A 25,789-nucleotide genomic window follows, 5' to 3' on the forward strand; every position below is an offset into this window, starting at 1 on the left:
TGTTTTAAATGTCAGTCTCCAGACCATTATGCCTCACAATGTCCTAGCAAGGACGAGTCCATGGTCACGGAGTCATCGATGCCCATCCCCACGCATCCCGGTTCGAGAGGGCATGATCAACACTGTTGGTTAACAGAAATAGCCCCAGCCCCAGAGATTCCGGTTCGAGTAGAAGGACAAGATGTGGTTGCCATTCTCGACTCGGGAAGTATGGTTACGTTAGTAGAGGAGCAGATGGTGACCTCAGCAACACTGCTACCAGACAAAGTAGCCGTGTCCTGTATCCATGGAGACACCCACTATTACCCCACCGTGAATCTGTCTATTCTCACTCCGAAAGGAAGGTGTACAGTCAGGGCAGGAAAAGTACCCCAGCTGAAGGTGCCATTATTGATAGGGAGAGACTGTCCTCTATATAAAGAGCTGCGGCAGATGACGTTATGCATGGGAAGAAGGGGGGACAGGAAAGAAAAAAAAAAAATCCAAGCCCGAGGTAGTAGTCCTACAAGGAGACGTAGCCTCGTCCTTGTCCTCTGGAGCAGAGGAAGAAATAGAGACCCAACGTTTACGACAGATATTCCAGGAAACCACCGATGAAGACACCTGCGAAGGGTTATACACGACGCAGGAAGGAAGGAGCAACCAGGCGCTAAGAGATATATTTGAAGCCCCATCCGAGGAGGGAACCTGGAAGGGATTCTCCTCGGTCACCCCTGGAGGGGATGGGGAACAACCTCCACACCCCTCTACCGAGGTTGACCTGCCCCAGGAATTAAAGGGACAGTTCGGCACCTCGCAGCATAGAGACCCAGACCTAAGGGAGGCCATGAGGAAGGTGAAGGTGATCGACGGGAGGAACGTCGACGGATCAGGTGAGCCCCCTCTTCCTTACTATGCAATCAGGCGGGGTCTCTTATATTGGGTCGTGCAACGAAGGGGGGAAATCCAGGAATTACTAATGGTGCCTAGACCATACAGGGATACAGTCCTACAGTTAGCCGATTCCCACGTCCTAGGAGGACACCTGGCACGGGACAAGACTATCGACAGAATCATGCAGAGATTCTATTGGCCCTGTGTCACCCGTGATGTGGCCAGGTATTGTAGGACGTGTGATCAATGTCAGCGTACAGCTCCACGGCCACACCTACGTAACCCTTTGATTCCTCTCCCCATCATAGAGACTCCCTTTGAACGCATAGCTATGGACCTCGTGGGACCCCTCCCAAAATCTGCCAGAGGACACGAGTACATCCTAGTGGTCGTAGATTACGCTACCAAGTTCCCAGAGGCCATACCCCTGCGTAACATGTCGTCCAAGGGAATTGCCAAGGAATTGTTCATGATGTTCTCTCGGGTAGGCCTTCCCAAGACGATCCTAACCCGATCAGGGAACCCCGTTCATGTCCCGGTTGATGAAGGACTTGTGTCGGTTATATCAGGTTCAACAGATACGTACAAGCATATTCCACCCTCAAACAGATGGGTTGTGCGAACGCTTGAACAAAACGATTAAAAGCATGTTGAGAAGAGTGGTGTCCAGAGACGGGAAAAACTGGGACATGCTTCTCCCACACTTAATGTTTGCCCTGCGAGAAGTACCCCAGGCGTCCACTGGATTCTCCCCGTTTGAATTGCTCTACGGCAGACCCTGTCGAGGGATCCTCGACTTAGCCAAGGAGACCTGGGAGACCCAACCATGTCCCTTCCGATCCACAATAGAACATGTTACCCTGATGAGAGACCGCGTGTCGGCAGTGTGGCCCATAGTAAAGGAGCATATGGAGAAGGCGCAAAGGACCCAAGGCTGGGCCTACGATAAGTCCGCGACATCCCGTGAGTTCTCCGTGGGAGAGAAAGTGATGGTGCTCGTGCCCACAGTTGAACACCGCTTGCTGGCACAGTGGAGGGGGCCCTACGAGGTAATGAAAAGGGTCTCACCGGTCAATTACCTCATCAAACAACCTGACAGGAGGAAGAAGGTCCAACTCTATCACATAAACCTGTTGAAGAAGTACCATGGAAGAGAGGAGGAGGTGGCTTTGATGGCCATGGAGGGCCAAGGAAAAGAGGAGGTTCTACCACAGGTGCGCCATGGCCAAACTCTCTTGCCGGAACAGTCGAGACAGCTAGACAAGCTGATTATTCACTTCGACCGGGTATTCTCTGCGTTCCCAGGACAAACAGATGTCTTGTTCCACCATATCCACACTGAACCCGGCAAGAAGGTGCATATCCGTCCTTACAGGATTCCTGAGGCCCGCCGAGTCATCGCCAAGAACGAGGTAAGGGAGATGCTGAGGATGGGTGTGATCGAGCCATCGACGAGTGAGTGGTCCAGTCCCATAGTCCTGGTCCCCAAACCCGATGGTAGTATGAGACTCTGCAACGACTTTAGGAGCGTGAATGCAATCTCTACATTCGACGCATATCCCATGCCCCGCGTGGATGAACTCTTGGAGCGCTTAGGAAAGGCCAAGTTCATCACCACCCTGGATTTGACGAAGGGATATTGGCAAGTGCCGGTGGCTCCAGAGGACCGCCCAAAGACCGCCTTCGCCACACCGGAGGGGCTTTTTCAGTATGTGAGGATGCCCTTCGGACTGCATGGTGCTGCTGCAACTTTCCAACGCCTCATGGATGCCATTCTACGGCCCCATCAAGAGTACGCAGCGGCGTACATAGACGATGTGGTCATCCACAGCGAGGACTGGGATAGTCACCTCCTACGACTACGGGCGGTGCTCATGAGTCTGGAAGCCACAGGGTTGACGGCCAATCCAAAAAAATGCTGCCTGGGTCTGTCCGAAGCGGAATACCTGGGGTACACCGTGGGGAATGGGAAAATACGCCCACAGGCAGAGAAGACCAGGGCAATTCGGGACTGGCCTCGACCCCAGACCAAGCGGGACGTTCGGGCCTTCTTAGGGATAACGGGATATTATCGCCGTTTTATCCCTGGATATGCAACCATTGCCAACCCCTCACAAACCTCATCAAGAAAAACTTGCCAAACCGGGTAGAGTGGAAAGATGAGGCGGAGGAGGCCTTTCAATTGCTAAAGAGGGCCTGTGTTCTGATCCCGTCCTACAGGCTCCGGACTTCTCACAAGAGTTCATTGTACAGGTAGACGCCTCGGATACGGGGCTCGGGGCCGTACTAGCTCAGGGTGAAGGCGAAGCAGAGAGGCCGATTCTCTTTATAAGTAGAAAGCTCAGCGATCGGGAACAGAGATATGCTACCGTAGAGAAAGAGGCCCTAGCCATTAAGTGGGCCCTCGATTATCTCCGGTACTACCTACTGGGTCGGAGGTTTGCATTAGTTACGGACCATGCGCCCCTCACGTGGATGGCTGGTAAGAGAAACAATAACAACCGAATAGCCAGATGGTTTCTTGCTTTACAACCGTTCTCTTTCCATGTCATCCACAGGGCCGGATCGAGGAACGGGAATGCAGACGCGCTGTCCCGACGCGACCAAGACGGTGCGTCTGGCGCCCGACCCTCCGGTCCGGTCCTGAGGGGGGAGGTATGTGGAAGGACCACCAGAGGGCAGGCTGGGCTCATAGATAGTAGCCCAACAAGGCATGTGAGACAAGGTAACCAGAGTCAATTAAGCACAGCTGACGGTACTAATGAGATATTCTCTTTCCCCTACAAGAGAGAGGATGGAACCAGCAAGAAGGGAGGAAGATAAACTATCTCTGGAGAATGGCTACGGAGAGAGAGGTGCTATCCAAGAAGATTCATTAAGACGGTGACGAATATGTGATTGTTGTTATAATTTGAAGATAACCGTAATGTGATCCTGTGTCATCTAAAGAAGACGTATGTTGTTCCTTTGGAGATTCTCATTGACTGTGTTGGAGTGTTTGTAGTGTCAGAAATCCCTCAATAGAGAACTGTGTTGAATCAAGAAAACCTACTCTGGACTCGTTTATTCCACCTTTCCACTTTAGAGTGACACCAAATGACTTGGTCCGTTCACAATACATATGAGATGAGTAATGCCAAATATGTAAACATTAAGTGACTAAGATACTGTAGAATAGTATAGAATACAGTATATACATATGAGATGAGTAATGCCAGATATGTAAACATTATTAAAGTGACTAGCGTTCCATTCCTTAAAGTGGCCAGTGATTCCTAGTCTATGCCTATAGGCAGCAGCCTCTAATGTGCTAGTGATGGCTGTTTAACAGTCTGATGGCCTTGAGATAGAAGCTGTTTTTCAGTCTCTCGGTCCCAGCTTTGATGCACCTGTACTGATCTCGCCTTCTGGATGATAGCGGGGTGAACAGGCAGTGGCTTGGGTGGTTGATGTTCTTGATGATCTTTTTGGCCTTCCTGTGACATAAGGTGTTGTAGGTGTCCTGGAGGGCGAGTAGTTGCCCCCGACGAGTCTCTCAAAGCACTTCATAATGACAGAGGTGAGTGCTACGGGGCGATAGTCATTATGTTCAGTTACCTTTGCCTTCTTGGGTACAGGAACAATGGTGGCCATCTTGAAGCATGTGGGCACAGGGATAGGGAGAGATTGAATATGCCCGTAAACACACCAGCCAGCTGGTCTGTGCATGCTCTGAGAACACGGCTAGGGATGCCGTCTGGGCCTTCAGCCTTGCGAAGGTTAACACATTTAAACGTTTTACTCATGTCGGCCACGGAGAAGGAGAGCCCACAGCCCTTGGTAGCGGGCCGCGTCGGTGGCACTGTGTTATCCTCAAAGCGTGCGAAGAATGTGTTTCGCCTGTCCGGAAGCAAGACGTCGGTCTCAGCGACGTGGCTGGTTTTCCTTTTGTAGTCCGTGATTGTCTGTAGTCCCTGCCACATACGTCTCGTGTCTGAGCCATTGAATTTCGACTCCACTTTATCTCTATACTGACGTTTAGCTTGTTTGATTGTCTTGGGGAGTGAATAACTACACTGTTTATATTCTGCCATATTCCCAGTCATCTTTCCATGGTTAAACGCGGTGGTTCGCAGTTTTCAGTTTCACGTGAATGCTACCATCTATTTTCTGGTTAGGGTAGATTTTAATAGTCACAGTGGGTACTACATCTCCTATACACTTCCTTATGAACTCAGTTACCGTGTCCGTGTACGCATCTAGATTATTTTTACAAACTACCTGGAACATATCCCAGTCCACATGATCAAAACAATCGCGAGGCGTGGGTACCGATTGGTCAGACCAGCGTTGAATAGTACGAAGCACGGGCACTTCCTGTTTGAGTTTCTGCCTATAGGACGCGAGGAGCAAGATAGAGTCGTGGTCAGATTTGCCGAAAGGGCAGCGGGGGAGGGCCTTGTAAGCATTCCGGAAGTTTGAATAGCAATGGTCGAGAGTCTTAGCAGCGTGAGTAGTACAGTCAATATGTTGATAGAACTTTGGCAGCCTAGTCCTCAGATTTGCTTTGTTAAAATCCCCAGCTACAATAAATGCAGCCTCATGATATGTGGCTTCCAGTTTGCCTAAAGTCCAGTGAAGTTCTTCGAGGGCTGTCGAGATTTCGGCTTGAGGTGGGATGTAAACGGCCGTGGCGATGACGGAGGAGAATTCTCTTGGAAGATATGAGGTATTCTAGGTCGGGTGAACAAAATGACTTGAGTTCCTGTATGTTCCTAGAATTACACCATGAGTCATTAACCTGTTGGGGATAGGAGGCAGTATTTGCACGGCCGGATAAAAAACGTACCCGATTTAATCTGGTTACTACTCCTGCCCAGTAACTAGAATATGCATATAATTATTGGCTTTGGATAGAAAACACCCTAAAGTTTCTAAAACTGTTTGAATGGTGTCTGTGAGTATAACAGAACTCATATGGCAGGCAAAAAACCTGAGAAGATTCCTTACAGGAAATGGCCTGTCTGACCATTCCTTGAGCTTCTTGACTCTGTTTATTGAAGACTGAGGATCTTTGCTGTAACGTGACACTTCCTACGGCTCCCATAGGCTCTCAGAAGGCGGGAAAAAGCTGAATGATGTAATTCCAGCCCCAGGCTGAAACACATTAGCGCTTTTGGCAAGTGCTCTATCAGAGGACAATGGGCTGAGGCGCGTGCACGTGACCCCATGTTTTTATTTCCTATCGTCTTTGAACCTAAACACAGATTCCCGGTCGGAATATTGTTGCTTTTTTACGAGAAAAATGGCATAAAAATTGATTTTAAACAGCGGTTGACATGCTTCGAAGTACGGTAATGGAATATTTCGAATTTTTTTGTCACGAAATGCGTTGTGCGCGTCACCCTTCTTTACCATTCGGATAGTGTCTTGAACGCACGAACAAAACAGAGGATATTTGAACATAACTATGGATTATTTTGAACCAAACCAACATTTGTTATTGAAGTAGAAGTCCTGGGAGTGCATTCTGACGAAGACAGCAAAGGTAATAACATTTTTCTTATAGTAAATCTGATTTTGGTGAGTGCTAAACTTGGTGGGTGTCTAAATAGCTAGCCCTGTGATGCCGGGTTATCTACTGAGAATATTGCAAAATGTGCTTTCACCGAAAAGCTATTTTAAAATCGGACATAGCGAGTGCATAGAGGAGTTCTGTATCTATAATTCTTAAAATAATTGTTATGTTTTTTGTGAACGTTTATCGTGAGTAATTTAGTAAATTCACCGGAAGTTTGCGGGGGGTATGCTAGTTCTGAACGTCACATGCTAATGTAAAAAGCTGGTTTTTGATATAAATATGAACTTGATTGAACAAAACATGCATGTATTGTATAACATAATGTCCTAGGGTTGTCATCTGATGAAGATCATCAAAGGTTAGTGCTGCATTTAGCTGTGGTTTGGGTTTATGTGACATTATATGCTAGCTTGAAAAATGGGTGTCTGATTATTTCTGGCTGGGTACTCTGCTGACATAATCTAATGTTTTGCTTTCGTTGTAAAGCGGTGTAAAATGGTGTAAAATAGTCATATGTTTGAGAAATTGAAGTAATAGCATTTCTAAGGTATTTGAATAACGCGCCACGGGATTCAACTGGCTGTTGAGTAGGTGGGACGATTTCGTCCCGCCGACCCTAGAGAGGTTAATCATGAAACACACCCCTCCGCCCTTCTGCTTCCCGGAGAGATATTTATTTCTCTGTGCGATGTACTGAGAAACCTGCTGGCTTTCCCGACTCCGACAGAGTATCCCGAGAGAGCCATGTTTCTGTGAAACAAAGTATGTTACAGGCCCTGAAGTCTCTCTGGAAAGAAATCCTTGCTCTAAGCTCATCAACTTTGCTATCCAAAGACGGACTTTATCGAGTAATATACTCGGAAGCGGTGGGTGGTGTGCGCGCCTCCTATGTCGAACCAGCAGGCCGCCTCGAGTGCCTTTCCTCCGCCGGTGATGTTTTGGGTCGGCCTCTGGAATAAGTTAAATTGCTCTGGGGAGAGTGAACAAAGTCATATTCCTTGTTGTAATGCTGGTAGTTCTGGTGAGTTACCGTCGCTCTAATATCCAATAGTTGTTCCCGGCTGTATGTAATGAAACAAAACATTTCCTGTGCTAATAACGTAAAAAAATATTACATAAAAAAAAAAAAATACTGCAAAGTTTTCTAAGAGCTAGTCGCGATACTGCCATCTCCGTCGGCACCATCTTCTCCTTAATTGAGGGACGTATACTACCCATGGGATTTCAGATACCATCTCAGGTGATTTTGACATTATGGAAACTCTATAGTAACATTCTGGTGAATTAAGATACAATTGTTGAGCTAAAACCAATGTTAGCTCAGATTTTAGCTATCAGCGAAATAGCTCTGCAAGTATTGCGACTTCTCCAATCTGTTCCTTCAATCACATCAACCTGGTTTCATAGGTAGACGTAACATAGTAAATGTAAATCCGGGACTCCAATTATGTTATGTTTCATATGGTATGTATTAATTTGTGGATGTCCATCATCCATTTCATATATGATATGTTACAAATTTAAATGTGTACAATATGTTACGAATTGCAATTCGTAAAATATGTCACAAATTTGCAAAACGGATGATATGTTACGAACTCCAATTAGTTGTGGCTAAAGTTAGCTAGGTGGCTAGTGGCTAACGCTAACTTTAGCTAGGTTACTAATGTTAGTTAGGCTAGAAGTTAGGGGTTAAGAGTTATGTTAAAGGGGAAGGGTTAGCTAACATGCTATGTAGTTGCAAAGTAGCTCAAACGTAGTAATTAGTTGCAAAGTTGCTAATTAGTTAACATTATAAAGTTGTCCGTGATGAGATTTGAATATGCAACCTTTGGGTTGCTACACATTCACATTATACATCCACCCATCCATCCACCCACCCGACCGACCAACCACTGTATTTTCATTTTTGCCTTATTTAATCATACCAAACGTAACATATCATACTAATTTGGGTGTCCTGGATTGACATTTACTATGTTATGTCTAGTCTATGAGACCAGGCTGTTGACATCCAACTTCATCCAAGAGTATCTGCTGTATTTGCAGTTCAATGGATTCAAGAGAGTTCAGTGTTGTTATTCTATTTCCTATAGGCTGCTTTGCTCCCCAAAAGCGAGGTTTTGACTAGACGGAATTCAGCTTTTGTCAGATTTGACTTTTTGTAGAAGGTTAGGAGAATTTACGCAGCAGGCTAGGATAATTAGGTTAAGGTTAGGAAAAGAGTTAGGGTTAGGTTTAGCAACAACAAGAAAAATCTACCTTTGACGTCAGCCACGACTAGCCACGACCCAAAGGCAAGCTGTATGTACTACACACTACTCACACTCTCAGCCTGTAAGATCAAGCTGCACCTCTGGAAGTAAGAAGAGAGGGGGCAGAGTGGCTGTCAATCCCAGGGGAAGCACAGCTCATTGGCTGCATGGAGGACAGAACGGATCAAAGGGATACGCCCCCATTCTATGAAAAGCTCACCATTGGTCAGGTAGACAATGACCTGTCAACTCTGTACATGACTGTGATTGGCCAGGGCTACGTGTCCAAAAAAAGGACCAATACTGTGATTGGTCAATGCTGATAGAGAAGAGATTTATGAGTTGTAGGTCATGCCCAAAACGCATGCTACGCCAGGTTAAAGAAAACCATAACACTGAGATGCAATGCTGGTACAATGTAAGTACAATGTCAATACAATGTTAGTAGATTAGGAGAAAGTGTATCATCACAGTGAAAATTTGGGAAATTAGGCTTAAAAGGTCAAACAGGACTTACCTGAGTGAGCTCGGGGATATCATTTTTGTCAATTCCTATGGTCTGTAAAAAAAGATGTTGACATTTCAGCTGAGCCTCCATATACCAAGCTTGTCATACTGGCTGTGGATTGAACTTTTCAACAATAAAGTGTATTGTCGGGTTTGTCTTTTACCTCAGCAATTTTGAAGACCTCAGAAACCCTGGTCATCCGTGTCAAGAATCTCTTGTAGATCTCCAGTCCGTCTTTGCACTGTCCTCTCTTCATCTGGAAAAATTTCTCTGTGAGGAAAAAGGGGAATGAACATGTTTATTGTTACACAAGAACCATTGAGACATTACTATTACATCAAATTAACAGGACCACATCTATTTCCATGTCTTGAATAAAATTAAACCTGTAGTATTCATCAAATATAAAAATACATGATTATTGTCCCAGGAAGTTGAAGAAAACGGTCAAGCCTTGCCTAATACATTGATGATCCCGTCGTTGTAGCAGGCATATAACTTGATCAGGTCTTTGAACATCAGGAGGAAGCATGCGTTGATCACCCCATTGGTCAGTTCATTGGGATGGACCTATAGATAAACAAGGTAAGATTAGATCACACTAAGGATGGGAGATTTGAGTTAATATGGTAATATGTTTCTAGGTAACTGCTTGGCAATAGTGGAAGAAGTACCCAATTGTCATACTTGAGTAAAAGCAAAGATACCTTAATAGAAAATGACTAGTAAAAGTGAAAGTCCCCCAGTAAAAAATATTTGAGTAGAAGTTTTAAAGTATTTGGTTTTAAATATACTTAAGTATCAAAAGTAAATATAATTGCTCAAATATACTTAAGTATGAAAAGTAAAAGTACAAGTATAAATCATTTAAAATTTTGTATATTAAGAGAGAATGCCAAGAGTGTGCTAAGCTGTCATCAAGGCAAAGGGTGGCTACTTTGAAGAATCTCAAATATAAAATATATTTTGATTTGTTTAATAACTTTTTGGTTACTACATGATTCCATATGTGTTATTTCATAGTTTTGATGTCTTCACAATTATTCTACAATGTAGAAAATATTAAAAATAAAGAAAAACCCTTGAATGAGTAGGTGTGTCCAAACTTTTGACTGGTACTTTAGGTATACTGGCATGCTGTATGACAGAGAGCATTTCCTAAGGCAGTGTATTTTTATTCTAGTCCTGGGGACCCAAGAGGTGCACATTTTAGTTTTTGCCCTAGCACTACACAGCTGATTCAAATGATCCACTCATCATCAAGCTTAGATGATTTGAATCAGGTGTCTAGTGCTAAGGCAAAAACAAAAATACCCTTCCTAACGGATACAAAAAGTCCTTCTCATCATCATCATAATACTCACATCAAACTCCAGCAGGGCGTCTATCTGGCTCTGCAGAGTGGGCATTCCTTTCAATAGCTTCTCTACGGGCATCGTCCTCATCACCCCCTCAGCTCTGAGACAGACAGACAGACAGACAGACAGACAGACAGACAGACAGACAGACAGACAGACAGACAGACAGACAGACAGACAGACAGACAGACAGACAGACAGACAGACAGACAGACAGACAGACAGACAGACAGACAGACAGAGACAGACAGACGACACAGGAGCAACGACATGGTACAGTATGAGCATGAGAAAACCCTGAATGTTGGTTTGAGGTCCATTAAAAAAACATTGTGGAGAGTCTTTAATCCAGTTGTTTGTGTTGATGATGTGATGTTTTTAACGTTGTCTATATTTTCATTGTTGTTTCTGTGCTGGGTTTATTGGTACTTGTTTGTATTATCTGGTGTAGTCAAATTTCCCATTAGCGGATCAATACAAAAATCTTTCTTGATACAGTATGATGAGTTAAACCCTAATGAAGGTCTATTGACGAACACAATTAAAAACATTGTGGAGCATGCCATAATGTGCTGCCATTTCTTTTTCCAGCAATATGAGATGAGAGGAAACAACTTAATACTCTCTACATTGGGATAAATAATATATAGACCTCTGGGACAGTGAATCTATAAGGAAGTACTGTAGATAGGCGTTAGCAAAACAAAGGGAGTGTCCTGTGGTCCTGTATAGCTCAGTTGGTAGAGCATGGTGCGTGCAACGCCAGGATTATGGGTTTGTAACCAGGACCACCCAAATGTATGGATTCATGACAATAAGTTGCTATTGATAAATGGCTGCTAAATGGTATATATATTTCAATTCTTGCAGGGTTCACATGCACATACTAAAGACTTATACACTCACTGTATTGTTAGTGGCTTTGTATGAAGGCTTCTGCTAAGTGACATTTACAATTATATTATTGCTAGAGATCTGCCAAGGCCAAGGCCTTGTGATGCAGCACTAACACAGCAACAGATTTAGATGGATCCAGCTTCCTAGCTACTTTAGGTAAGACACCTGACATGAGACACTCGGTCAGAGCTCTATCTGCACACCTGGCTGTTCTGTCTGTCTGCCACATGGCTGGCACAGACTGTGCTGTGGGACCTTGTTCCTGCCAGCAAAACGCAACAGTCTGGACAGGAGTCTAAGTAATAGCTCACTGTCTGTATTCAGACTGTGTAGTCTATATTCATCTGTCTGTTTCTGTACAGGCACAGGCATGGACAGCCCACTCACTCTGCCCTCAACCATAGTGCAATCAAAGAATTTCTAAACCCAGAGGCACAACATCGCGATACTTCCGGGAATGCTTGTGAAACAGACCCAACAGAACAGACTGGGGTTTGGGGTTTGAGAAGTCAATGAGAAAAGTGAAAAAATTCTTCCTTAATTGTACATTTTCAGGAAAACTAAAGGCACAACCTGGATTTGAGCCAATGTATTAAGTAGTTGAACATTACTCCAACCTCGTGAAAGTGACAAACTGACACGTTTTCATTTTCAACTTTATATTGAACGAGTACCTTTGATTTGACGGCCTGCACATGCGCAGTTCGGCACGAGACAACCGTTAGAGCATGCTAGCCAACGTTGCCATGATATCGCCTACAAGTGTGATCAGGAATTTCTATTGGAGAAGCAGTTTTAGCTTATCTTCATACTGTACTGTCTTTGGTGCAACCCTAGCTTTAAGATGAATCACTCCCACCTACTGACCCCTGAGACTGACTGACAGGTCAGGTGGCTGTGATTCTGCCAAGTGTTGTCTCTATGAGAAATAGAATATAAATCTACTTCTATGTTTTTATACTGAACAAAAATATAAACGCAACATGCAACAATTTCAATGATTTTACTGAGTTACAGTTCACCCGACCTAGAATTCCTTACAATCAAATGCCGACGCATTATCTTCCAAGAGAATTCTCTTTGCTTATAGTCACAGCCGTGTATATGTATGGCATTGTGTTGTGTGACAAAACGGCACATTTTAGAGTGGCCTTTTATTGTCCCCAGCACATGCTGCACCTGTGTGAGGATCATCCTGTTTAATCAGCTTCTTGATATGCCACACCTGTCAGGTGGATGGATTATTTTGGCAAAGGAGAAATGCTGACTAACAGGCATGTAAACAGATTTGTGAACAAACTTTGAGAGAAATACGTTTTTTATGCATATGGAAAATTTCCGGAATATTTTTTTTTCACCTCATGAAACAGTTTTTTATATTTCTGTTCAGTATATATGATTCTGAGGGGGGTGGGAGGGTGAGGGGTCAAAAGATATCTTGTATATTGCAGCTAGACTGTGTGTTTTGCTCTATTTGAAGCTTGATCGTCCTTTTAAAAAAGCCATAAAGAGAAGAGCAGCACTGGTGGAGAGGATAGACAGAGTTATTGAGAGACAACACACCCCTTCTTCACTCTGCCAAAGTCGAAGGACATCTGTCTGTAGGCGAACGCCTTCTCGTTGAGGTACCGGCTGTAGCGTCTGATAAACGTGGACATGTCGTAGCCTGGGGGAGGAACAACAGGCCAATGTCACTTCCACGTCTCCATAGAAACCACACCTCACAGAGGACCATTTCCGTCACCCGAGAAACCAGTTTACATGGCCATGGGAGCCCATATTAATCACCATGGACACAGTTTTTACAGTGATCACGCTGGGTGACAGCTTGATTCGACATCAGAGCTGGTTGTTTGGTAAACCCATCGAGGGAAGGGGCTGCCGGAGCAAGTGTTAACTCACCATGGGAGCCAGTTTTGTCCAGAAAGTTACTGAGGTTGAAGAGGGTGTTCCTGGAGGCAAGGAACTGCAGGAACCTCTGAGGAAGAGAGAGAGAGAGACAGACGGAGAGAGAGAGAGAGAGAGAGAGAGAGAGAGAGAGAGAGAGAGGAAAGAGAGATTTAGAGAGAGAGAGAGAGAGAGAGAGAGAGAGAGAGAGAGAGAGCGCGAGACAATACACACCAGTCAGAGGAGACAGGATCAATACACTAAAACAACAAACTAGCTCAGCAAATAATTGAGTCTGTTATGCTAAAGAACCAGACATTTGGACAGGTATTAAAACACGTACACATATTAAAACACACACACACACACTCGCACACAAACACACAACTGCCTTCAAAAGATAATTATCTTCAAAGGATTGAATGAGTCACGAAAGGAAATGGATTAGATGTGTAATTTCAGAGGAGCTGTTTCATATTCTAAACACATCATTGTGTTGAGGAGGAACTGGAATTCATGTGAAAAGTGTGATAGGATCATGCTGCAGCTTAATTGATTACAGAGAGCCAACATCAAAGAAAACAGCGCCTGAGTGGGAGGGTGAGAATGAGAATGCTTCTGCTCAAATACAGAATGTATCACCCACTGAACAATAATACATTAATGGCAAATAGGCTTCTATGGAGGAATTGTGAAACATGACAATAAAATCATACTCTGCACACACACACACCTATACACATGATATGTGCACGCACACACACATACACACCTGGGTTTTCGTTTACACTCTTAATTCAAAAGTCAAAGCCCAGTTTAATGAGGTGAAATAAATGAGAGGTCCTCTCTAGGGGGGCAGGTAGCCTAGCGATTAGAGCGTTGTACCAGTAACTGAAAGGTTGCTGGTTCAAATGCCCAAGCTGACTATCGGAAAAATCTGTTGAGGTGCACTTGATCAAGGCACTTAACTCTCATTTGCTCGGCGGGTGCTGAACTACGACTCTATAAAGCACCACATTTCACTGTACCTGTCTGGTGTAAAACACATAATTTTGTGATACTGTAGTACACTCCTTCTCCTCCTCCCTCTTTCAGACAGTGTACAGTCTCATACCAACAGACACACTCCAGACGTTGAGCTAAACCCCACACATCTGTCTCTACACATAAGGCTCTGGGAAAATGTATGCTGAGGGGCTGTAATTCACTGTCCAGTCAAATACACACCCATACACAGATGCACGCACATACATACACACACACACTGTGATGAGATGAATAATGGTGGAGGGGAAGGGCATATGAATGAAGAGACCTCTTCAAAAAGCCAGTTACCCTGTGTCACCAATGGCAACATAAGTGCACATGTCCTCTTCCCCGTTGATTTCTCCTCCACAGACACTGAGTTTAATTTCATTATCACAGTGTGTCCGTTCGACATGACACAGCTCTTTGTGATCTCTCTCTCTCTCTCTCTCTCTCTCTCTCTCTCTCTCTCTCTCTCTCTCTCTCTCTCTCTCTCTGTGGCCATAGACCGACTAGACAGGCTAAACAGACAGTAAACAGATCTGCTTATCTGACTGTGTTACCCCTGGTTGACCCCAGTGACATAACAATGGAGGTCAGGATGAATGATGGAATTACTGAATATCTAAATGGCTGACTGAACACCTGCTCTTTCCATGACATAGACTGACCAGGTTAATCCAGGTGAAAGGTATGATCCCTTATTGATGTCACCTGTTAAATCCACTTCAATTAGAGATTTTTGAGATCTGCAAATGTATTTTTTTCAGCAGGATAATTAATGCCCAATGCCACAAGGCTAGGAGTATCCAGGAATGGCTCCACGAACATGACAGTGAATTCAGCTTACTGCATTGGCCTGCCTCGTCACCAGATCTCATTCCAATTGAGCATATGTGGGATGAGATGGAATGAGCTATTTGGACTAGAGATCGACTATCAGCCAACTTTACACAACTGTGAGAATCATTGGAGTCAACATGGGCCAGCATCCCTGTGGAATGCTTTAGAGACCTTGTAAAGTCCATGCCCCAACGAATTGAGGCTGTTCTGAGGGCAAAAGGGGTGCAACTCAATATTAGGAAGCTGTTCCTAATGTTTTGTACACTCAGTGTATTCAGACAAACAGGCTTATCATCTAACCTTAACAAACCCTCCGGAGCAGAGGTAGCCAACCCTCTCCCTGGAAAGCTAATGGGTATGCAGGTTTGTGCTCCAGCCCTTCTTTAACACACCCGATTCAGCTAATCAAGGTCTTGATGAGTAGCTGATTACTAGAATATGACATGTTAAAGTAGGGAAAGAGCTAAAGCCTACACACCCAGTAGCTCTCCAGGAGGTGGGTTGGCCAACTAAAAACTCAGCATGTCCAATACAACCAAAGTATATAAAAAAGAGCCAATCACATCTCAGCCCTTTAAAATACAGGCCCTCCCATAGGAACAGTAGTGGTGATGCTGGCTTTAACACTCACCTCATTGCCAGCGACCATCATGTGATGCGTAGTGATCAGGGCCTTGAACACCACCACCCAGCTGGCATTGGTGGCCCTCTCAAACAACGTGTCCGCCATCTGTGGGATGTTCACATTGGACTCCTTGGTGGCCTCAATCAGGTCTGAGGGAGAATAATGAAGAGAAATATATTGCGTAGTTACATTTTCCCATACATGTAATGTACAATCCCCATACATAATCAGGCTTGGTCAATATGTACCTCGATCAGGTCTGAGCGAACAGCGACAATGATAGGTTGCACACTACAAACAGGTTACAAAGTGTACAAATATGTTACAAACTCTCCAAGTACTTTACATTGAGTGTAATCTATGTCATTTTGACAATGTATTTCCCCCTGGCTGTATTGCTTTAACCCAGATCTTCTACTTCCTGGAAATAGTTACATTGGTCCTGAACTGACAGACAGACAGACAGAGCATCCTTTTGTCAATAGTTTCCTTTAATCACCCGGTCACACTGACACAGGTACAGAGTGAGGACAAGAGAGAGGAATTTCCCTACAATTGTGAGAGAAAGGCATCACTCAGGGTAGAGCTGGAGAGACAGAGAGCCAGAGAGACAGAGAGAGCGGTGGTGCCATCTGAGCAGACAGACAGGGTGGGAAATTTCAAGCTGCTCTGCCTCCCCCTCACCAACACAAATCAGCCAACGTGCTCAGAGAAAATCAATTTACTGTGGCGGGATGGTAAGGATTCCTCAATCGCGCTTGGTCGTTTTCAGTTACATTCCTCATATAACTGACTGATATAAATGCCTGATATATGAGATATTGCAGATGAGTTTGCCACTCAGAAAGAGGGAGGAACTCACTCTAAGAACAGAAAATAGGTCATAGCTATCAAGTCCTGCATGGGAGAAGAAGTGAGTCACACACAGTACAAAATATTTCTGTCACTCTGCCAATAGTCAGAGCAAGCTGAGAGGTTGGTACTGAATTTCCCCTTTCTGACTTTACACACCGGAAATTACCAATACAGCCCATCCACGTCCAAAACACTTTGTCAATTTGATTTGTTGTAATAAGATCTTCCTGCACTCAATAAAGATTTAGAAGCAAAATTGAGATGGACAGGAAGGTTGGATATATTTATATAGTACACAATGAGGCAGAGAGATGGAGGGACGGAGGGAGTGATAGAGAGGATCGAGGTAGTGATAGAGAGATGAATAAAGAGGAGAGGGATGCTCTGAAGGTCAAGGTTCTGTCACAGACATGTTACAGTGATGTCTCCCTTCAGCCTTTTAGCATCATGCAATCATCATGAATGGCTGATTGGTGTGGACGTCCCCTCCAGTGAGGTAGGGTGCCTCTTGCGTGTGTATACCAACATACGTTAACCCACACACATACGTATATGTAGGTATTACACATACTCACGCACGCAGACACACACACGCGTGCACGTACACACACACACACACACACACACACACACACACACACACACACACACACACACACACACACACACACACACACACACACACACACATAAAACACACACACAGAGTGAGAAAGATCATCCCTGAGGGATTGATGAGTCAGCAGCCTGTACTCCACCTCCTCCGTTTCTCTTTCTTTATATCCCTCTCTCCCTCACTCTTGCCTTCTCTCTCAAAATACACACACTGAGCCGTACACAAACAGACATAGAAAACACATGGACAAACACACAATGACCAAGTTAAAACACCGATTCAGATCATCTATACACCAACAAACAGACACATACACACAAACAGAAACCCATGGATACCTCTGGGCCAAAGGCTACGCATAACATCTGGGGCAATTCTAGTGGCTATCCAATGGTGACTTCACCTCGACTCCTCACAGAGACCCAAACCAAGCCAGTGACCGATTGTGGTTCAAAGGTGAGTCTCCCGGGTGCCTCAAATCTGTGTTACCCCGCTGAGCAAGAGCCTTGGCATTCACCAAACCACCATAAATGAAGACTCCCAACCGTGCAGGTTGGATAGGATAAAGTTGAATGACAAACAGAGAGGGTCCCCCTAGGCATCATTACACTGATAATAAATCCAGCACCGTTGAAGTCTGTTTTTTCTCACATAGACATCAACTATGGTCAGCAGGATCCAAATAACGGCCACAGTGGTCACAATAATACATTCCCAGAGATGCATAGATATGAGAGGAGAGAGAGGAAGGTAGAGAGAGATCATTTAAATTCAATTTAGAGAGAGAGAGAGAGAGAGAGAGAGAGAGAGAGAAACGGAGAGAGAGAACGGAGAGAGAGAAAGAAAAGAGAGAGCAGAGAGAAAGCAGAGATATAGAGAGCGAATGGAGAGAGCAGACAGAGAGAGAGAGAAAGAGGAGGAAGAGAGCATAGAGAGAGAGAAAGGGTGGGTTAGAGATGAGGAGAAATGTGACTCAGGGCTGAGCTAATCAGATTGAGATGCTGAGCAGCAGGAACCCCAGCACAGCAAACAGCAGCCCTGACTCACTGTCTCAGCACAGCTCTCCCTCCCCCTCTCTCCATTATTCATACTGAGAGAGATGAGAGAGACAGAGCAATAGATACAGTATAGAGAGGGAGTGTGTGTGTGTGTGTGCCTGCGTAATTATGCACACAGCAATTTCACGAATATCCCCTACTCACAAAGTCGCATACGTGTAGCATAGACCCACAAGGGATGTACAGTAGCTACTCACACTATGCAAATACAAACACATGAGTATGCACACAGTCATGCATTCACTTAGACAATGTTGTCATAGCAGCAGTAACACTGCCCTAGTTATTAGGGACTACTTCCATGTAGTCTACCTGCATGAGACACACAGGGTGAATCACCACCTTGTGACACTACTGGAGCCAACACAGGAAGGAGGAGGGATTATAAAGATTCCTGTCATGGATCAAGTATAATTGCCAAGTTGAAATAGCCTAGTAATATTGGAATAATGAGGAACAGTCAATGTGACAAGGGTGTTAGTGAAAACTTGAATCGTGTATTTTCTTGAAATCCTACTAATGCCACATTATGGGACCATTTCATTGCCTAACATTTAAAACATAATCTTTTCACTGGGTGGGCACTGAGCTCTTGAGTTAATATCATAAAAAGACATAAAGGAGATGATTTGCCTTGGAAGAAGCAACCAGAGCAGTATGTTATCAGTAGGGAGCCATAGAGGAAGAGCAGTGGCTGCAGTAATTGCAGTGCCAGTTAGGAAAGTGGTGGCAGTAATAGCAGCAGCCTTGGCAGTGATTACTGTAATAGTCACATTCCCATCTTCCACACTGCACCAGATACTACTCAATGGCACCATCATTCTGCAGCAGAGAGACAACACATACTCAGATACACACATTTAGTTCAGTTAGTATGTACCTCACACACACACACACACAAATATACACGCACACACACACAGATATACACACACACGCACACACACACACATTATCACACACACACAGACATGTGTAACTAACTGACTAGCGCAGGCAGAGTTAGCCCACTGAGCTAAAATGTATCAGGATTTAGGCAAGGTTATTCATTCACACAAGCGTAGGGAAATGCATCTATTCTACTTAACATACACAAACACAGTACACATACTACACACAGCCCTTCTGCCATATTCATAAAGCCCCACCACCTGAGGCGTCATCGTGCAGCAGAGCGAGCAGAAGAGGAACATCATGGGTCTGACATAATCTCATCCTTGTGCTGTATGTGAACAAAGGCAGGAGGGGGAGGAGTAGGCAGAGAAACCAGTCAGCGTCAAAGATACTACTACTCTACCTCAAATGCATCCATCATCCATCATCCATCATCCATCATCCATCAACCAACAGTTACACCAAGGCTCAGTATGTCAGTCGAATAGCCACAATGTTGACTGGAAAATTGCAATCTCACACACACACACTGCTGTTATTATGCATGACAAGACAGAGAACATCCACCCCCACACTGACAGCAGCATCATCACACTGCCATACTGCCGCTCACACTGTGCTTTCATCACTTCTTCATCTTTGAAGCAAGTGTAGCGTTACAATGTGACTGGAACTTACATTGAGGTTGCTTACTCTAAGCACGGGTTCAGACAAACGCTAAACACACACATGGCGCCTGCTACTCATCCTATGAACTCTCATTGACACAGCTTGTATGTATGTATGTATGTATGTATGTATGTATGTATGTATGTATGTATGTATGTATGTATGTATGTATGTATGTATGTATGTATGTATGTATGTATGTATGTATGTATGTATGAATGTATGTATGGATGTGTGTGTGTGCGCGCATGTGTGCATGTGCATGTGTTCTATTGACCGATATCGTGTTGGGTCACTGCCAGTGAAAACGATACCACAACACCCTGCCATATGTCCTTGTGCCAAGCTCTGAATCGAACTGGCCCATTTCATTCATCAATAGCTGAAAGTGATACTGGTGCCACAGGACACAAAAGGGACACACAAAGTCACACACATAAGCACATGCACACACATGTACACACACAAATAAGCACACATGCATGTGCACACTAATTCACACAGGAAATGTATTGTGTCTTTTTTTATAAACGGGTTTAGAGTACAAATGGGGATGAGCCAAGACTGTTTCCTTGGCAACTAGAAATCTCTCATAAGGTTGCAGTAAAATACCTTTGCAGAACATGTTACAGGTATATTTTCACTGCAACAGTTATAGACATAACATAGTAATGCCAGACTACACAGAAGCACAAGTTTACCTGATATTTCATGTCCCAATTTACTCCATTTCCCATACAGTGCATGACAAAGTGTATCACCAAGTGTATAACATACAATCAACTGGACAATACAAATGGATTCGAAAATAAGGATTTCAATATATACCGTGCACTCTCTTCAATATGTCCATATTGACTGGTGTCAGATACACCATCAAATCAAACCATTAAACCAAACCATGTAAAAGGTCCTGTTTCTGTGAGTGCTCTAGTATCTGTTGGAGGCATGCGCCGTAAGATCATGTTTCACTGCACATGAATGGACCATGAAAGGCCCATGTTATTTCTAGACCTCTTCCCCGAGCAGAACAGGTAAAATTACCCAGAAACCCCGCTGGGCAGCCGATTGCAAGCATATCATCCAAGAGAGAACCAGCAAAATCCAGAGCAGACAGCGAGAGAAGAGGAACATTGGGGAAAGAGAGACACATTTGAGGAATAAATGTCACTGTCAATTCCAGAGCATTTTAATCCCTTGTGTGTACCACTGTGAATCACGTGCTTTATCTCATTCTCAATTCCCCTTCTTTCGCTCCCTGTACATCCTACTATCTGACACTTACCCTACCCTCACTCCCTAAGCACCATAGTGACCATACATTCAGCCTACCACCTCTCCCTAAGCACCCTACATTCATTCTACCCTCATTCCTTTAGCATTCTACACTCAGCCACCCTCTTCCTAAGCACCCTACATTCAGCCTACTCTTACTGCTAAGCACCCTACACTCAGCCTACTCTCTCTCCGTAAGCATCCGATACTCTGTCTACTCTCTCTCCCTAAGCATCCAACACTCTGTCTACTCCCACTTCCTACATGCCCTACTATCCCTTCACTCCCAATGGGTCTAAATCAATCCTGTCTCTTCCTCCCCCTTCTCCATCCCCATGGGGCTGCCCTGACCCGGGTTCCCTCCTGGGTGCTTGTAGCAGTGCCCCTGGGAACAAAGCGCTGAGGCTGCAGGGCGAATAATCAGGAAACACAAACGTCCCTGCATTATTGAATCCCTGCTTGTGTAGAGAGACAGTGAGACACAGCCCAACCATCACTGCTGTGTGCAGGTTAGGAAAGGGAGGCCCACCTGGATGTTGGCTAGGAGCTGTGCCCTCATACAGGAGAGAAAAGTGTAAAGTCTTTAGCTTAGCGGGCTAACACAGTTCTTTAGCAGGCTAACACAGTCTTTAGCTCAGCAGGCTGACACAGTCTTTAGCTCAGCTCAGCGGCCTAACAATTTTTAGCGGAGCAAGCTAACACAGTCTTTAGCTCAGCGGGCAAACACAGTATTTAGCTCAGCAGACTAATACAGTTTTTAGCTCAGCAGGCTAATAGAGTTCTTAGCTCAGCAGGCTAACACAGTCTTGTGGCATGTAGACGACCTGGGTTTGAGCGCTGATCAGTCACAGAAGCAGCAAAAGAACTATTCGTCATAGGCCTACTGGTCTATATGTGTGGTAGAGCAGTAGATCATGTTTCAATGAGATTTCAGAATGACTGGGAATACATACAGTGGCTTGTGAAAGTATTCACCCCCGTTGGCATTTTTCCTATTTTGTTGCCTTACATCCTGGAATTAAAATGTATTTTTGGGGGGGTTTGTATCAATTGATTTAGACAACATGCCTACCACTTTGAAGATGCAAAATATTTTTTGGGGTGAAACAAACAAGAAATAACACAAAAAAACGGAAAACTTGAGCGTGCATAACTATTCACCCCCCCCCCCAAAAAAAAAAGGCAATACTTTGTAGAGCCACCTTTTGCAGCAATTACAGCTGCAAGTCTCTTGGGGTATGTCTCTATAAGCTTGGCATATCTAGCCACTGGGATTTTTGCCCATTCTTCAAGGCAAAACTGCTCCAGCTCCTTCAAGTTGGATGTGTTCCGCTGGTGTACAGCAATCTTTATGTAATACCACAGGTTCTCAACTGGATTGAGGTCTGGGCTTTGACTAGGCCATTCCAAGATATTTAAATGTTTCCCCTTAAACCACTCAAGTGTTGCTTTAGCAGTATAATTAGGGTCATTGTCCTGCTGGAAGGTGAATCTCTGTCCCAGTCTCAAATCTCTGGAAGACTGAAACAGGTTTCCCTCACAAATTTCCCAGTATTTAGAGCCATCGATCTAAATACTGGTAAAAATCTGTCGTTCTCCCTCTGAGCAAAAGGCAGTTAACCCACTGTTCCCCGGGCGCCGATGACATGGATGTCGATTAAGGCAGCCCCGCCCCCGCACCTCTCTGATTCAGAGGGGTTGGGTTAAATGCAGAAGACATATTTTAGTTGAATGCATTCAGTTGTACAACTGACTAGGTATCCCCTTTTCCCTTCAATAAGAGGACTTAATATCCATAAAACCAGGTCAAAAGCATGACCAGTGTTAGTATTTTTTATTTAACTAGACAAGTCAGTTAAGAACAAATTCTTATTTACAATGATGGCCTACCCCAGCCAACCCTAACCTGGACGACAATGGGCCAATTGTACATTTCCCTATGGGACTCCCAATCATGACCTGTTGTGATACAGCCTGGAATTGAACCAGGGTCTGTAGTGACACCTCTAGCACTGAGATACAGGGCCTTAGAGCGTTGCGCCACTCGGGAGCCAGAGTGCAGCTGTAGATACAGCACAATAGTTTGACTAGAGGGAGCATGTTATTTTATCACAGTATTAAGGGAAGATATAAATTGTATATTCCTCTTTCTCTCGCTATCCCTCTTCTATCCCCTTTTTACTGCAGCACACTAATTTCACTGTTCTCTACTGGGAGAGAATGAATAGGGGTGGGGTAAGGACAGGGGGGAGAGTGCCTAACAAAGCAGCAAGGAGAAGATATAGAAAAATGGAAAGAGCACAAGAAAGTTGGGGGGCGTAGCTGAACAACTTAGCCCTACCACTCCCTCTTATTTCTTCTCACTATACTAACACACTATACATCTCACAAAGTGAGCTTGCTCAATCTAGTCTCTCGTTACTCCACCTTGTCTCTCTTTAACTCTCCCTCTGCCACTACAGATGCATGTTTTCTCTCATTATATTCTGAAGGAGATCTTCACTCTCCATGAACGAGTTGATAGGACTTAAAATGCAGGAGCAACGTACTACATAAATACAGCTCCCTTTGGAATTACCTGGATTTCTGCATAAATTGGTTATACAATTTGATCTGATCTTCATCTAAGTCACAACAATAGACAAACACAGTGTGCTTAAACTAATTTCACATAAAATATTGTATTTTTCTTGTCTATATGGAATACATCATTTAAACATTCTCAGTGTAGGTTGGAAAAAGTATGCGAACCCCTAGGCTAATGACTTCTCCAAAAGCTAATTGGAGTCAGGAGTCAGCTAACTTGGAGTCCAATCAATGAGATGAGATTGGATATGTTGGTTAGAACTGCCCTGCCCTATAAAAAATACAGACAAAATTTGAATTTACAAGAAGCATTGCCTGATGTGAACCATGCCTCAAACAAAAGAGATCTCAGAAGACCTAAGATTAAGAATTGTTGACTTGCATAAAGCTGGAAAGGGTTACAAAAGTATCTCTAATAGCCTTGATGTTCATTAGTCCATGGTAAGACTATCAATGGAGAAAGTTCAGCACTGATGCTACTCTCCCTAGGAGTGGCCGTCCTGCAAAGATGACTGCAAGAGCACAGCGCACAATGCCCATTGAGGTTAAGAATAATCCTAGAGTGTCAGCTAAATACTTACAGAAATCTCTGGAACATAATAACATCTCTGTTGACAAGTCTATGATACGTAAAACACAAAACAAAAATGGTGTTCATGGGAGGACACCGCGGAAGAAGCCACTGCTGTCCAAAAAAAAAAACATTGCTGCACGTGTGAAGTTCGCAAAAGAGCACCTGGATGTTCCTGGCAAAATCTTCTGTGGACAGATTAAACTACAGTTGAGTTGTTTGGAAGGAACACACAACACCATGTGTGGAGAAAAAGAGGCACAGCACACATCAAAACCTTATCCCAACTGTAAAGTATTGTGGAGGGAGCATCATGTTTTGGGGCTGCTTTGCTGCATGCTATCATTGACGTAAAAAATGAATTCCCAAGTTTATCAAGACATTTTTCAGGAGAATGTACGGCTATCTATTGAAGCTCCACAGAAGTTGGGTGATGCAACAGGACAACGACCTGAAACACAGAAGTAAATCAACAACAGAATGGCTTCAACAGAAGAAAATACGCCTTCTGGAGTGGCCCAGTCAGAGTCCTGACCTCAACCCGATTGCGATGCTGTGGCATGACCTCAAGAGAGCGGTTCACACCAGACATCCCAAGAATATTAGTGAAGTGAAACAGTTTTGTAAAGAGGAATGGTCCAAAATGTATCCTGACCATTGTGCAGGTCTTATCCGCAACTACAGAAAATGTTTGGTTGAGGTTATTGCTGCTTCTAATTGCAGTCGCTGTACTCATAACATGCAGGAGAACAATCGCCTTATGGTGAGGATAGCAATGCTGCAAGCCCAGCTTCAGACGCAATCGTTAGGCAAGGGTAATTTAAGTGTAGGAGAGGATGAAACAGTGTCTGTGCCACCAATAAGTACAGATAGTAGTATAAATCCCGTCGCACAGTCCCCGCAGCCGGACAATTTTCTCATGGCTTCCGGAAGGAAATGCTGTAGGAATGCTCAACCGGTTTTCCCCATTAAGCAACGAGTTGGAGTCAGAGGCCGAGCCTTTTCTGGTCTCTCCTCCACCTCTTACGGGGTCTGAGATGCCGAAGCCTCCCACCATTATCTCTGACAAATTGAAAACCCTAGTCAATACCGACTCCATTACCCGAAGTATTAGACTTAAAAAGCGAAAATACACTGTTTACCAGGGGGCATGGCTACGGAAGTTAAGACTAATCTGAAGATGGTGCTGGCTAAGGCTAAAACTGTAGAGACTACAGGGATATTGTTATCCACGTCGGCACCAATGAAGTTAGGATGAAATAGTCAGAGGTCACCAAGTGCAACATAGCTTAAGCCTGTAAATCAGCTAGAAAGATGTGTCGGCATCGAGTAATTGTCTCTGGCCCCCTCCGACTTAGGGGGAGTGATGAGCTCTACAGCAGGTCTCACAACTCAATCGCTGGTTGAAAACTATTTTCTGCCCCTTCCAAAAG

At 44.3% G+C, this 25,789-nt stretch overlaps 1 protein-coding gene across 8 annotated transcripts in view; it reads right to left on the reverse strand.

Annotated features, from left to right (window-relative positions):
- LOC106605045 (clathrin coat assembly protein AP180) overlaps window positions 1–25,789 on the reverse strand; it is a 67,372-nt gene that overhangs the window by 24,989 nt on the left and 16,594 nt on the right. For all 8 annotated transcript variants that reach the window (XM_045718311.1, XM_045718313.1, XM_045718312.1 and 5 more), the window contains 7 exons: window positions 15,839–15,981; window positions 13,354–13,429; window positions 13,015–13,117; window positions 10,561–10,654; window positions 9,655–9,766; window positions 9,360–9,466; window positions 9,206–9,247 (listed from right to left, as the gene is read on the reverse strand). In XM_045718311.1, coding sequence (XP_045574267.1) covers window positions 9,206–9,247; window positions 9,360–9,466; window positions 9,655–9,766; window positions 10,561–10,654; window positions 13,015–13,117; window positions 13,354–13,429; window positions 15,839–15,981 — 677 coding nt within the window. The remainder of the gene's footprint in view (window positions 1–9,205; window positions 9,248–9,359; window positions 9,467–9,654; window positions 9,767–10,560; window positions 10,655–13,014; window positions 13,118–13,353; window positions 13,430–15,838; window positions 15,982–25,789) is intronic.

Source organism: Salmo salar, chromosome ssa05 (genome assembly GCF_905237065.1).
Source record: "Salmo salar chromosome ssa05, Ssal_v3.1, whole genome shotgun sequence".
Lineage (NCBI taxonomy): Eukaryota > Metazoa > Chordata > Actinopteri > Salmoniformes > Salmonidae > Salmo > Salmo salar.